General features: G+C 43.4%; 1 protein-coding gene across 1 annotated transcript; it reads right to left on the reverse strand.

The window, feature by feature from the left end:
- Nucleotides 1-6,801: 6,801 nt before the first annotated feature.
- On the reverse strand, nucleotides 6,802-11,479 carry LOC102852376 (proenkephalin-A-like). The gene is made up of 2 exons (XM_006888850.1): nucleotides 11,342-11,479; nucleotides 6,802-7,461 (listed from the first exon to the last, which is right to left on the reverse strand). Exons 1-2 carry the CDS (start codon nucleotides 11,477-11,479, stop codon nucleotides 6,802-6,804), a joined length of 798 nt encoding a protein of 265 aa, XP_006888912.1.
- Between the last annotated feature and the right edge of the window lie 4,104 nt (nucleotides 11,480-15,583).

The raw sequence follows: 15,583 nt of genomic DNA on the forward strand, positions 1-15,583 counted from the left end.
CCATTTTGAGTCATGCAGAGAATCACACCTTGAAAAAGCCAGAGTGAAGTGGACCTGAAGCAGAACACAGACACAGTTCAGCCGCAAGAGCTGACCACTGAGCGCACTTCACTCTGGCTTTTTTATTTCTTTTGTTTCTGTTATGATGTAACCAATTCATGTCCTTTCCACGTTATTAGCATCTTCTTTTCACTTTAACCTTGTTAAAATTGACAGTGGTTTGTCCATTTTGTTAGTCTTTTCAAAGATCAAACCTTCAGTCTTGTGTATTATCTCTAGAGCTTTTCTGTTCTGTTTATGCCCTAATCTTATTTCCTTTCATTTGGAGATTATAAGCTGTGTTATATTCACAAAATGGAATTCTACGCTGCATTGAAAAACAAGGAACTCATGAAATATTACACAAAATGGATGACCCTGGAGGACATTATGCTGAGTGAAATATCTCAGTCATTAAAGGACAAATACTGAATAGTGCCACTATTGTAAAATGAGATTAACATCGAGGTTGGGGGAAGACTGAGAAAGATGGGATAAATTATGTATACTGAATTGAAACAGATGAGAGAGAGAACTGTTTAAAAGGGATACATGCTTAGGTATTATTGTCATGACAGGAGTCCAGAATGAAGGCTGCATAGTGGAGAGGGATTGTATAACAATGAAAGAATTTTACTTTTACTTTTCAAAGAGAAGAGCAAATTGGAGGGTAGAGGTGGGCAGGGAGAAAAGTGCAACAATGAATGAACGGAAATCCAAAGTCTCCGTAAACTTTCATTAAAATTAATAATAATTATAAAAATCAATAGCACATTTTTTAAAAAAAAATACAAAGAAAACAAAGACTCTCACCACTGGGTCAGTTGGCAGTACCATAATAGATGGAGGAGAGATTGAGATTGTTAGTAACTTCAACTTTCTTGGCTCTACAAACAACACTCTTGGTACAAACAGCCAGGAAATCAAAAGATGAATGACATTGGGAAAGTCTGCTGTCAAGAGACCTCTCCAAAGTGCTGAAGAGCAATGACGTTAGTATGAAGACTAAGACACTCCTGATCCAGGCCATAGTCTTCTTAATTAGTTGCTATTTATCAGAGAGCTGGACAATGACTAAGCAAGATAGAAGAAGAATCGATACCTTTGGGTTGTGGTGCTGGAGAAAAGTGTTGAATATACCATGGACTGCTAAAAGAACTAAGAAGTCTGTCCTGAAGAGGGTGAAACCAGACTGCTCTTTGGAGACAAGAATTCTGAAACTCTATCAGACATACTTTGGGCATGCGTCCAAGAGGGACCAGTCCTTGGAGAGGGACATTATACTTGGAAGGGTGGAGGGACAGTGCAAGAGTGGAAGACCCCGGGAGAAAACAATTGGCTCAGTAACTGGGGTAATGTGAGTAGTTGTGTCAGAGAAAATGAAATTGGCTCAGATAGAGGAGGGTTCAGAACTATTGTACATAAGGTTGATGTGAGTCACCGGTGACTCGAAGGCACATAACAACAACAACATCTCCCATGAGTTAAGAAAGGTGCCCTGGTGGTGCAATGGTTAAGTTGGTAGCTGAAAAGCCTCCCTCTGGTGGTTTTTCAGAACAGAAGACCTAGTGATTTGCTTCTATGAAGACTACAGATTACGGAACCCTAGAGGGCCAGCTCTACCCTGTCATATAGGGTCAGGGTCAGTGAGAATGAGCTTGATGGCAACCATCAAGGTACAGATGAGGAAACTGAAGGAGGGGGAGCGGCAGGCACGCAGTTAGTAAACCACGGAACTGAAATTTCAATCCTGCAGCCAGGTCCTGAATTGACATGATTAACTCTCAGAACAAATCAAGATGAAGGTGAGGTGAACTTAGGGAGAAATGTTAGTAGAAATGAAGTGCTGAGGAGTCCACCTCCAGGGTGAGGGAACAATGGAGCAGCGGCGCCCTCTGCCGTTCATACGGAGTATACTTAGAAGCATGTGGAAAGCCGCCTCAGCCACAGGGACTGGAGGTGCACTTTGACCCAGTTTCCTCTGTTTCTTGGTCTATACGAGTTGATATGAGCACAATTAAGTGTTCTGGGCTTCTTAGTCTTCTCAAGGTCAGCCGTGATTTGTTATGATACACACAGTCGAATGTTTTTTCATAGTCAATAAGACACAAGTAGACCTTGTTCTGGTATTGTTTGCTTTCAGTCAGGATCTATCTGACATCTGCAATGATATCCTTGGTGCCACAGGATCCTCCAAACCCAGCTTGAGCTGTGCTAATACGAAATCTAAAATTAGATCAAAGCTGTGCGAATTGAGCAAGAGAATACTGCATAGTTTAAAATCAGGAAGGGTGTTGTATAGGTTTCTCCATACCTATTCAGTCTGTATTCTTAACCCATAATTTGCAAAATCAGACTCTATGAAAAATATTGTGGCATTAGGATCAGAGGAAGACTCATTAACAACATGCATTATGCAAATAATAGAACTTTGTTTACTGAAAGTGAAGATGGTATGAAATGCTTGCTACAGAAGATCAAGGACTACAGCCTTTGGTATGGATTATATCTCAACATCAAAAACAAAACATAGAACCAACAGTCAACATTATGAAAGATGGAGAAAGTGCTGAAGCTGTCAATGGTCTCATCTGCCTTACATCAACAATCAACACCCTTAATAGTAGCAGTCAAGAACTCAGGGGACAGACAAATTCCATGGGGCAAGTCTAATGTCACACTCTCCATTTTGGAATTCTCCAAAATTCTGAAGAGCCCTGAAATCAGCTTGAAGAGTAGGTGTACCTGATTCAGGCCATGGTCTTCTCAATTACGTCTACACATTAGAGAGGTGGGTAGTGAGTAAGAATGACAGAAGAAGACTTGATGCCTTAGGGTTGTGCTGCAGAGAAGAGTACTGAATATCCCATGACTACAAAAAAAACAAAAAAAACCCCAACACAGATATGTTATGGAGAAGGTAAAACTAGAGCGCTTCTTGGAGAAAAGGATGGTAAAGCTTCATCTTTCATACTTCAGACACGTGGTCAGGCAAGGTTACTCCTTGGAAAGGGACACTGTGCTTGGAAACGTAGAAGATCAGCGAAGGAAGACTCCCAAAGGGATGGGTTGGCACAGAGATTTCAGCAATGTGCTTGGGTGTATCAGAGATGACAGGATAGCGCTGGGTTCAGGTTGGCTGTTCATAGGGTCACCCTGAGTGGTATTCAAAGTGACAGCTCCTAACAACAACCACCTATGTGTATAAGAAACCTGGGCATTTCTGTCAAGCAAATATTAAGGCCTATCATCTGTGTTAAAGTATCTGAGTGCACAACAGCATCTTCTCCAAGCAAGGACTGCTCAGGATTCATAGGAAATTCTTGAAAACATCAAAACCTTTAAGGGTTAAAGAAATGCAATTTCAAAAGTGGAATTTCAGTTCAAAATTGAGCACTTGGGAGCTATGTGGAGACAGAAGCACCTACACAACGTCATGCGAGGCCTGTGGACAAGCCTGGGCCTGCTGCTGGGCACGCTTCTGTGCAGGTGTAGATTGCCTTGGAAATCAGGACCCAGAGACAGAAGGCCCAGAGCCATCTTATCTCACTTTCCTTTCCCTTTTGTCCTCTTTCTGTCCCTCCACCTTTTTCTTCTTTTCCTCCTTAAATATTGATGGATATTGTTATTGTTTACTGTCCAGTTAGAATTGATGTATAGCTGATCCTCCAGTGACTTTTAAGAGCAGTAAATTGCAGGGGAAGAGATTGCCCATCTTTCTCCCATGGAGCAACTGATGAATTTGAACCACATGCCTTTGGGATTACAGTGTAGTTTCTTACCACTAGACTATCAGAACTCCTTAGGCATTGATGGGCCATCCTCTAAAGTTGTACAGCACATTAAGTTTGAGGGAGATGAGGGGGAGGGACCTGGGATCCTGAGGAAGGTTTTGCAGTATTGTTGACCAGTCACACAGAATCCCTGAAAGACACTAGATGGCTGGTATGTGGTGTTTTAACCCTACCTGCCAGGTACCAATAAGTGGAAAGGAACTGCTCCTAGCTAAAGATCCATGCTGATTTAAAAAGAAAAAGGAGAGGGGAGATTATTTGATTGCTACATTGCATTGTTTTCTCAGCTACATCCCTATCATGAAGAATCAAGCGTGTCCCCTCCAGAAACGGGTTTGTGTTTCCACGAGGTGGGGTATCCTTGCCTCCAGGGCAGATAATTAGGTGACTTGTTTTCTTCTCTTAAAAGAGCAGTTCTAAATCTAACCTGGAATTGTGTTTAGATTTGATGAATTGAATCAAATCACAAAATTATGAACTTTGACAATTAGCATAAAAGTAAGGATTTCTCACCCCCGCCCCCCGCCCCCCATTGTTGGGAAAGTCTGGCAAAGTTGTGCTAATGCTTTCAGGGGAAGCAACTGACTAAAATTCAATTAACTCAAGCTCAACTTTTTTGCAGTGTAGTGGAAACAGACTCATAGTTGACCCTGCATAGAGTGTTCAGAGGCTGTAAATACCACTGGAAGAGCTTTCCCATCTTTCTCTGCTGGTGGATTAGACCCTGCGGTGAGAGCCACCTTCGGTTTAGCAGCACAGTTCCCTATGGGCTACGGCACCAAGGCTTCTGACCAAGTCTATGTGCAGACTCGGGTCAATGCTCTTTGCTCCTCCACTCCCTCCGGATACTGATTCAGAGTGCCATCTCTTACCATCTTCATGACAGCTTCCCACACTTCCAGGTATGCCTCAGAGACATTGTGACCTTGGTCTCAGACCACCACGCTTTTGGTTTCCCAGGTACTGTAAATGCTGTGTTTACATTATGCTGCAATCTATTAAGTGGTGTGCAATAGAATTTTGAAAAAGTTTGAATATTGTGAGAATTACCAACACTGTGAAAATTTATCAACAGTGTGAAATAGAGACCCAGAGTGAATACATATTGTTGGAATATGGTGCCAACAGAAAAGTAAATGGTCAGATTTGCCTGCCACAGTTTTCACAACATAAAACTGTAGTGTTTATGTAGCACAATAAAGAGAAATGCAATTAAGGTGTACATTACTTGTGTCTCTAGTTGAAAAGTAGATGAGTTCTTAAGGCTCCGTTTGTAAGGAAAGTTGGTTTAGCATGAGTTGGGGATTGGCTATCACAGGAGTAGTGTGAGTGCCCTTGCCTGGATCAGGTGGCCAGTCTAACAGTGCTTAATAGCATCGATGTCTCAGGAATCCTGTTGGAAACAGATTCAGAGGCAAAGCAGGCTGAAGGCAGTAGAGTTAACTTCTTAGAATTGAGCACAGACAGCTGGATCATGGGCATATGGAGGGCCATCTCGGTGGACTGAAGGCCAATGATCTTTCCTCAGTGTCTCTTAATTATTAAGGTGTGATTTTTAATTTTGTGGATAATATAGTGGAGTAAGCATCTAGAAGAATAATTTCATGGATAACGTTTGAGTGGTAGGTAGCTTCAAGTGGAGGAAAAATAAAGCTACACATCTTATATCTGAATATTATACCAAATAGTTAGAAGATGAAGTGGTCACAATTTACCCATATAATAGGAATTTGCCTTATAATCTAGCATTGCCCACAAAGGCTCACTTTTTTATTATCTGGTCACAAATTTCACTCATCTGTATATTATCCAGTTGTTTTTGGATACTTCAGTAGAATCTTGCTTGCATGTGAAATTAATGATATTGTTCTATAGTTTCCACACTCTGTTGTGTCACCCTTCTTTGAGATGGGAACATATATAGATCTCTTCCAGTTAGTTGGCCAATTTATCTGACTTTGGAGAACTCACTGCATGCCTAGTGCAGGGTTGTGCCTGCTGAAGAAGATGCAGTCCCAAATTCTAGTACTGTAGTGGATGGGATATTGACTGGCAACAGGAGGTGTGAGGTTTTAATTCCATTTACAATTGCTGGCAAACCAACCACTTAATGTTTCTGGATTTCAGCTTCACCATTTGTAAAATCAGACTAAATGATCTTCAATTTCCTAAAAATGCTTTTTTAAAGAAAATAAATGAACACAATCCTATACAGAAAAGCATAGCTAGCTCCTTTGATAAAATAAGAAGATATTTTATTTGCTTGACTGAACTTATTCACCTTGTTGTTGTTGTGTGCTGTCGAGTTGGAACTGACCCATAGCTGACCTCCTGGTGGGTTTTCAGAGACAGTTAAGTGCATGAGAGGAGATTGCCCATCCTTCTCTCTGGAGCACCTGGTGGATTTGAACTGCATGCTTTCAGGGTTGCAGTGCAGCTTTTTGCCACTAAGTCACAGTTTAAAAAATAAGAAGCGAAATTTTAAAATATACAGTTATAGTCTCAATTGTCAGCAGGGAAGGGGAGGCCAGTGGTTTCCTGTTAATGGTTTCCTGTTAAAGGCAGACAGTCTCCCTGTCTCCCTGTCTAGGAATCGTTATGGAAAACCAAATGCAGTTGAGGGACTTGGGGGGTGGGGTGGGGAAAGAGACTCATAGGAACATTGTGCAGTTGGAGTAATGGGTTTATTATACCTTTACACAATTAAGCATTTGTGGATGTTTTGTTGAAAATAAAGGACAAGGTTACACAACTCATTTCAGTATTAAAACAAGACTGCTGCAATAGCCCAGAGTGAGGTAAGGACTCTAGGAAGGACAGAGAACCCAGGACTGCAACTTTAAGGCTGCACAGTCAGGGGTCTGTACACTGCAAGCAACACAAGACAAGCAAACACCATCAACCAAGCAGTCTCTCACAGGGATAGAGGATGGTTGCTGGGGCTTGGTATCACTGAGCAGAAAGGAAACTAAAATCTCATGAACCCTCCATATCTTTTCTCCATTTCAGGAGCTTCTTTGGAGTAACTCTCTCCTTCTTCGTCAGAGGTCAGAGAATCAGCAAAGCGCTTCAGGAAACCACCATACCTTTTCTGGTAGTCCATCCACCACTCAGGGCGGCCCACCCTTCTCATGAAGCCGCCATAGCGCTTCTGCAGCTCTTTGGCTTTGTCTTCTAGCTGAGTGCTTCTTTTAAGGCCTCTTATAAAGCCTCCGTATCTCTTGCTCACTTCTTCGTCATTAACACTGCTCTCGTGGTGGAGGCCACCCTCTTGACTGTCCCCTGTTCCCAGGAGCTCTCTCAGCAGATCTGAAGAGTTGGCAAGAGTGTCCTCCTCAGCATCCTTCTTCATAAAGCCCCCGTATCTCTTGGCAACGGTGTCCCCTTCATTTGCCTCCTCGTCAGGCTCCATGGCATAAAGCTCGTCCATCTTCTTCATGAAGCCTCCGTACCTTTTCATGAAGCCCCCGTATTTCTTGGCTAGCAAGTGGCTCTCCTGCTTGCCACTGTCTCGCAGCACGCTGGTGCCATCCTGGGAAAGCTCCAGTTTGGAGAGTTGAAGCAGCTCCTTGCAGGCCTCCCAGGTTTTCATAGAAGGCAGTTTCCCTTCACATTCCAGTGTACATGCCTGGGGTAGAGGTGAGGGAGAAACCAAATCAATGATTAAAGGCATTGTCTCTGATTTCAGTGAGTAAATAACGTTTTTTGTGAATTGATTTATGCTCAAATTAATATGGGCCCTCTCCTATAGTAAAGGCATCCACATATTCTTGTCTCACATTCTCATTTTGCAGGCAAAGGAAATAAAAACGGAAAGTGTAGCAAGAAACTATCAAATTAGAAAGCTGTCTCTGGGTTTTAACAGCTCACACGTACTGTGCTATTTCAATATTTTACATCTATTTCCCCCTCCCCCCATCCAATTTTAATCTGAACTTCATGGTCTAACTTTAATGAAACATTTTCCACTGTTTGTATTGCTTTGAGTGGGACCTAGTTAAGATAATTTATTTTATCTTCTTAAGGATAAAATAAATATTATTAATAGCTTATTTTCTTTCTTCTATTATTACTTTACATGGAACAATAGACAATATTCCTACTAATATTTTAAATCTTTAAAGAAAAAAAATGACATAAAAATTACTATGAAAAGGTATTCTAAAAATTCCATTTAAATCCTGTGTGAATTATTGGAACTATGATATATTGATTTTTTTAAAACATAGATGTTTCTGCTTTCCTTTTTGTATGATTACGAGAGACACATATTTTACCATTCAGAACTGTATGTTTACAATGATAAGGAATGAGATAAAATTATATGTAAAAACACTCAAATTATTCCCATTTATTTTCTTAACATTTAGCCACTGTTATGTGAAAATTATATTATTTGATAAAATACTATGCAATTATTGCTTCTTTATTTTATGTTGTTGTTGTTGTTGTGTACCACAGAGTTAGAACTGAGCCATAGCTGAAATTCCAGTGGGTTTTCGGAGGCAGTTAATCAATCACATAGAAGGAGACTTTCCATCTTCTCCCATGGATTAAATGATAATTATCATAAAGATTAGGGTATGTATACTAATGATATTGTTATGATTCTTTTCTATTTAACAGATAAGCTAGATACAATAAAAAATTAGTACAGATCCTGCATGAACATTTACAAAATCTTTATGGTATTTTCATAGCCTTCTGAAGGTATTTGTAAAATCCTACTTGAAAAATCCCTGGTTTGGATGAAAAAAAAATCAAGGACTTTAAAAACATTAGAAAATACATGCGTATACAAATTAATAGGTTATGTACACTTTATTTTAGGAGAGAATATTCTTGCAACAAAACTTTTTAACAAGGTCTTAATGATTGTTTAACCTTTGTATCTAAGAAAATACATAAGTATATTAAAGAAGGAAATGAAATATTTTAAAAAGAATCTTGTATTATTCTTGATAACAGTTTAGGAACCATTAATATGTTTAAGATGTTTAAGTATTATTTCCTTTCTAAAAGAAAAATAAGCACTGAATATTTGATGTACTTTTATAAAAACTCTTTTGAATGGTAGTTATACTGTTTCAAAAAGAGATAGTGATGAATATTCCAAATAACATACTCATATTGAAGAACTGATGTTAATGTAAATGTTTCTATAGATATGAATCCTCTATTACAGTAGTTGTCATGCTACAGTCAAGATCACACCAGATAGTAAATTTCCTTTATTAGACAATAAATTCAATTTGACAAACCTGCTCATCTTTCCACAGTATCAGAAACAAGTGTCTCTTACCACATTAAAAAGTTCAGCAAGTATTTATTATATTGCTTTTACTACATGTTTTTTGGCTAGGTAGCCCTGTCCTGTTTCTCTTATGTCTTCTGTATCCTGGAAAAAAAAAATTCCAGAACTGCTGTAATTTTTGTAATGTAGCCATTAACAAAGCCATTTGCATCAAGGAAAATAACAACTCTAAGTGTAAACTCTAGCACAAAACATATCAATTAGTGTCTTTCAAATGCTTTCCTAAGAGATTGCTATGTTTTTTAACTGATGATTTCATATTAACTTTTCATTTTCTTCCTTCAAGTTGCTATGTTACATGAAGCCATACAGCATCAAGAGAAAAACAATAATAAAAAGCTATCAGAAGAAGCAATAAGAAGAGTATTGAGAAGAGCAGTCAATCTCTTACTCCTGCTAAATAAGGAGATGAGAAATGAGTTTTACTCAAATTTCTATACAATAGGAATACAAGATTAGTAACATCTGAGAAGCTTGGAAAGAGAGCTGATGAAATGAAGGACAAAAATGAACAGGTATTGCTAAATATCAGCCATATTAACCCACTGAATCACATAATTTAAATAAACCTCATACTACTTTGAGATCAAATGGTCCGATTTGAAAATTTCTGCTTTATGTGAATGACAGAATAAGCTTCTCACACAGTTCTGGAAAAGCTCCAAGTAAGTGTGTGTGGCTGAGCTGGGGGATTTGAAGCTCAGAAAGTGGGGTGTTCTGTGTGGTGCATTCTGATTTCTCTCTCGTCTTTATATACTTTTCTTTATCCACAAGATCTGCCTGTAGTCAGTCACTAACTCCAATTTTAAGCAAAGTTTAAAAGCTCTCGTGTATGTGAAAGAGAAAGAAATTGGACAAAGGAATTGTTTGCCATATTTAAGGGACACATGATTATCACAGCTTAAATATAAAGCTCACTAAGATCATGTTAGTAAACTTTTAATTCAATCCAGATAATTAAAATGCAACAAACAATAGATTGGGAAAAGATGTCTAAAACGACTTTGGAATATTTTCTTTAATTTTTTTTCTCCACTTAACACATACACTACACTCAATTCATGCATAAAATTTCATCAAAGTTTCAAGACGAAATATCTTAATGTTTGCAGTAACAAATTTCTCTCCAGTGAGCTTATAAGTCATCACAGGATTTCATCAAATTGTGAAATCCAAGCAAAGGGATAGTTGGAGGGCCAGTTAAAATGAAAATTTCTGTGCTCTCAGTCGCAGCTTCGGATTCAGCTGGAGAACAGGAAAGTTGATTCAAGAACCACAGCACTTAGAAAAGTTCAGTCACTAGCTTTTTGTCCAAAGCCTTTAGGTTGTTGGGCTTTCTTCAGCTAGTCATTACTCCTCTTAAGAATAGAATTAACACTCTCTTATATTGACTGGAGTGGAATTGGAACCGAGCTCCAACTGACCCTTCATTGGATTTCTGAGGCTGTAGATGGCCAGAACGCTGCCCATCTTTCTCCCCGGGACCACTGATGGATTTGAACCATCAGAGAGAGGCATCACCTTTGGCTTAGATGCGCAGTGAGCATCTACCTGAGCTCCTTCTAGGATTAAAGAGCTAAAGAGGGGAGATTCTAAGAAAGGCAACGTAACAAAAATATGGCAGTATTGTTATTGTCAATTTTCTCATCGATGAATTTTGGTGAAGGAAGGATGGGAGTGTGAGAATGGGGCCTTTGGAGGGGCACTATTGGGAGACTGGATGAAAGCGTTTTCAGTGGCATCTATCCAGTGCTCTCCAAGGTGCTGAAGAGAGCACATCCAGGGTGGGGGGCTCTCATTCCTGAGGTTAAAACAAGCCTGGTGGAGGTCCCAAACATCCTCGCCCTGCCCTAGTTAGGTCTCCTGTTTCCGAAGCTGCAAGCTGGTGGTAGTGTTGGAGGACAGCCAAGGAAGCCTGAGGTCACTAAAAGGAACAAGTTTAAACCTCCAAGCAAAACTCACTGTCTGATCTACGTCAACTCCAAAGGGTTTCTGAAGCTGTAAAACTGAACGAGAGGAGATGTGACTGGTGAGTTCCGAGGCTGACCGGTTAGCAGATCAGCACGTAACCAACTTGGCCACTAAGGCTCCTCGGGGAGTAGCATGACCGCGGCTCAGACCGCGTGCGCGCGACTGCCCTGGGAACGGGTGTCCGGACTGGACGCCCCAGCCGCTGGCCGGCGCGCGGACTCACCAGGGGACTGAGGTCGGCCGGGCGCGCCAGGCGGTGGCTGCAGGCTGCGCAGTCCTGGCTGCACTCCGCCCGCGCGGTGTCCAGGAAGCCGGGGCTGATCGCCAGCAGCCAGGTACAGAGTCGGAGGAGCCGCGCCATGAGCTGCGGGAGAGAGGGGCGCGCTGCCGATGGACGTGTCCCCCTGCACAGTGGGGCTCTCGGGGCTGCACGGGGGAACCTCTACCCGCTCCCGCTTGCCCGATCGACGGCGACCCCATACTGTCCCCAGGCTGGAGCTGTTACCTCGCATCCAGGATCCTGGGCCACCCTGCTCTTCCCGGGCGGGGATCTGGAGGCACGCCCGAGACCAAGTTGGCGATCATGCGCCTGGGTTTAGGGATCGGAAGGAAGTCGGGGAACCCCATGCAAAGACATGCAGATAACCCCAAGCAGGGGTGGCGTCCCTGGGCACAGCAGCTCTGGGCAAATTCACTCAAGGTGTTCACTTACGGTGACTCTTCGGACGCCGCGGGCTGGTGGGCGACACCGGGTCCGGGAGGGCTCGGGTGGAGAGGAGCGTACAGTCCGGGCGGGCTCCTGGCCTCCTGTGGCTGCGCGGTGGCTGCTTCAGCCACTTTATAATTAGCCGCAAACCGATGGAGGCGGCGCGCCCCAATCGCCGGCGGGCTGCGGTGACGCAGGTCCTACGCCAGCCTGCTCTGACGCCCCCGCAGAGGGGCCCCGGGGCCGAGCGGTCCCGCTGGAGGGGGGCGGGAGCGGTGGCCAGGGACTCACCCAGGGACAGGGGACAGGGCTCCTGTCGGGTTCCGGAACAGCCAGATTGGGACGGAATCCAGATCTGCGGAGTGTGGTCCCCGAAGGCACCTGGGGTGCACGCCCCGGGGAGGGGACCCCAGGGGCGGTTAGCGGGGCTCTGGGGACCTGCTTAGCTTTCTCGGGTATGCAGAAGCCCGGCAAGCATGGTGGGCCCGCTCTGCCTGTTACTGGTGTAGCCTCCCTGGTCCCGTTAGCACTTCAAGGGTCAAGGCCAACTGTCCTGTCCGTGTCTGGGACCCACGGACAGCCTCCAGCCCTCACTCCACTCCGCCTCCTTGTGCGGCCACCACTAAGTCCGCTCAGAAGGCCCCCAATGCCCCCTCAGAGAAATGAACGCGTGAACATCCCAGGAATTTTGGAATCTCGGGGCGCATTCTCCCAGCCCTCCCTGGTCTAATCTCTGGGCAAGTATGGCTGGCCAGGCTGGTCAAGACAATGTTTTGTAACTGCGTTCTTCAGGGCTGGCCCAGGTGGCGAGGTGGCCAGGTGTCTGATGAGGAGGGGCTGTGGTAGCTGGATGCCCAGGGACTCAGTTCCCAGGTCTCGCCGCTTCCCATGGAGGGGACCAAGAACTGATGGCCTAGGCAAGGACGGTCCTTGGGGGCAGACTCGGCTTCATGGAGGGAGGCTCAGCAATGTTAGGCAAGCTACCTTCTGTAAGGCCTTCGTTTTGCTACTTTAAATAGAGACAAAGGTACTATCAATTCGTAGGATTTTGGTGAGAATAAAATGAAATAGGCGACAGAAGCACGTAGGCTTGTGTCTGTCCCCACAGCTAGCCCTCAAAACTCGTCCATCAGCACCTCATGTCTTTTATCTACTAACCATTTGTTTATGCATCTCCCTCTTCTGATCCTACAGGGGAAAGACAAACAGTCGTTCACAATGGCCCTGTTCACACTGAGAGAGTCACAGGGCTGTAAAGCGCGCAGCCCCACATTTCACCCTGGGGGGGGGGCGTGGGGGGTCACTGGGACAGCCGGCGCAGAGGCGCTCGCCCAGCTGAACGGCCTACTGTGGTCGCTAGAGGGCAGCGCTGTCCCGCTCAGGCTTGGCGCTCAGGTCTCGCATCTGCTGGGTCTCACCTTGCTGGCTCTCAACAGTGGCCCAGACTGGCCAGAGCTGGGTCCTGCACTTGTGCAGCCTGCAGCAGGCCAGAGAAAAGATGCTGAGGAGCAGAGCAGAGGTAGACCACGCACTTGGAAGGACCTACTGCCAACGTCTTTCTGCTTCTTTCGGCTTTTTAAATTTTTAATAATTTCAATGAACATTTACAGCGATTTCGATTCATTCATTGCTGCACTTTTCTCCTCGCCCATCCCACCCCCACCCCCAGTTCGCTCTTCTTGAAAAGCAAAAGAAAAACTCCTTCATTGGTATACAATCCCCCTGTACCCCACGACCCCCACCCCGAGTATACCCCTGCAACCCTCATTCCGAACTCTTATGATAATCATAATGCCCTAAAATGTATCGCTTTAAAACTGTTCTCTCCCTCATCGGCTTCAATGCAGTATTCATAATGTATCCAGTTTTTCCTTCGGCTTTTTAAACGACTGAAAAACAAGATAATAGTGGGAAGTGGAGATTAACTTTATAAAACACAATATATGGAAATGATGGCGTGAAACACAGTATCAGTGAAGGAATGCATGAAATACAACGCATATGACTGAACACGGAAGAAATTTTAAAAATACATACGATGTAAAAAAAAAGGAAAGGGCAATGTATGCAATGAAAGCTCTTAGGTCCTTTAATGTGCTAAATATACCCAAAAACAAACCAAAAAATCCCCCAGACTCTACCTAAGAGTGAGAACTTGCACAGAGAAGAGTCAGCAGTGGGAGCGTACAGCTGCTCCAGAAGGATCACGTGGACTTGCCTTCTCTGAAGGGCCACGGCCCCCATCCGAAAGCCCAAGCGGCAGTTGTACTTTGTATTGCAGGGACATTGTGACTTGGAATGGAATGGAATTTATGACAGTGGCTTTGGTTACTTAAGGGTGCATTTGCTTTTCTTATTGTCTCCCCAAGAAAGGGAAATTCTCTATGGAACCGGCCAGAGGGTCAGCTATGGGTCAGTTCTGACTTGTTGGTTCCCAACAACAACAACATGCTATTCTTACTCTCTCTTCAAAAGAAAGGTTAAGCTCTGTTTGTCTTCTCTTTCTGAAAACCCACCACTGGAAGGTCAGCAATGGGTTGGTTTCCACTCACAGAACATAACAACAGCAACTTGTGTTAAACAGGCTTTCCCTCTGTTTGCTTGGTGCATGAAAGACTAGTAGAACTCTGTGCTAAATTCTAACCTAAAGCTTGTGTGTTTAAGATCCATTCAAGATCTGCCCTACCACATCAGGGCAGGAGGGCACGTGGTGCTTCTTAGGGGTACAGGGTGCTGGTCCACAGAATGCTCTGTAGAATCTTGGAAAAGTAGCAGCTGAAGTCTGGAAGGACTTCAACAAGAATTCATTTCAGCTCTTCATTTCCTGCATGAGCTCAGGACATATGAGTGATTTCACAAGTCAGTGACCAAACCTGATTTGCCCACAATCTCTGGAGAGACTCCCTGGCACTCACGTCAATACTGGTTTGCCTGTTTCAACAGTAGATATCTGGGTTTGTTCCTTTTGGGAATGTTTGATTCTCTGTGACTTTTTAAATGTCTGGGGAGAGGAGAAAAGATGATGAAAGAGAGACCTACCCTGTGCTTACACTGTCATCCTCCTCACCCTTTGCCAACTCAAGAGTGACTCAGTGTGTTACAGAGTACAACTGCTCCCTAGCCTTTTCTTTGCTGTACTCTTTGTGGAAGCAGCTTGCCAGGCCTTTCTTTAATTGCCCTTCTGGGTGGGTTTTGATCCATTAACTTTTATCTTGTAACTTAATAGCTGAGAGCCAATGATTGGTGCTACCCAGGGACTTTTTTGGAATGTTGTGGTCATTGTCTGGTGCCATCCTGTTGGCTACAACTTGCATTGACTCATGTACAACTGTGGATAGGATGGCTTGGAATAGAGTCTGTGCTTAACTAATGTGTGTTGGCAGGCTTAGATGGATGAAATGGTGAGCAGAGGGCCTTGTCTGGTAAACCCTATTTATTGGCATCTTTCTACTCACCTTCCCCCATGGGCCTCGGAAGCGAAAAGTAAAAGAATTCTGTATTTGTTTCTTTATGTTTGGTCAGTAGCATTGTGTTGCCAGCAATTTGTCTTTTCACAATCCATTAAATACTTATTAAGATATAAATGGACCTTAAGTGACATTCAGGAAAAAAAGCTGTTTCAGAAATCTAATTGAAAAAAGAGAAAGAGAATCAGCTTTTAATAATTTAATCAAGAGAATTCTGGTTCTCAGACTTTTCTGAGCAACGGTTCCAAGCATTAAACAGAACACCCCTCCTAGAGAGACTAAGGGACATGGC

Source organism: Elephantulus edwardii, unplaced genomic scaffold (genome assembly GCF_000299155.1).
Source record: "Elephantulus edwardii isolate Elephantulus edwardi_28Jun2011 unplaced genomic scaffold, EleEdw1.0 scaffold00072, whole genome shotgun sequence".
In the NCBI taxonomy this organism is placed as follows: domain Eukaryota; kingdom Metazoa; phylum Chordata; class Mammalia; order Macroscelidea; family Macroscelididae; genus Elephantulus; species Elephantulus edwardii.

Coding starts and splice junctions, on each gene's coding strand:
- LOC102852376 (XM_006888850.1), bottom strand. CDS start 11,479: ATGGCGCGGCTCCTCCGACTCTGTACCTGGCTGCTGGCGATCAGCCCC. Junction 7,462..11,341: donor CGGCCGACCTCAGTCCCCTG/GTGAGTCCGCGC, acceptor CCTCTACCCCAG/GCATGTACACTGGAATGTGA.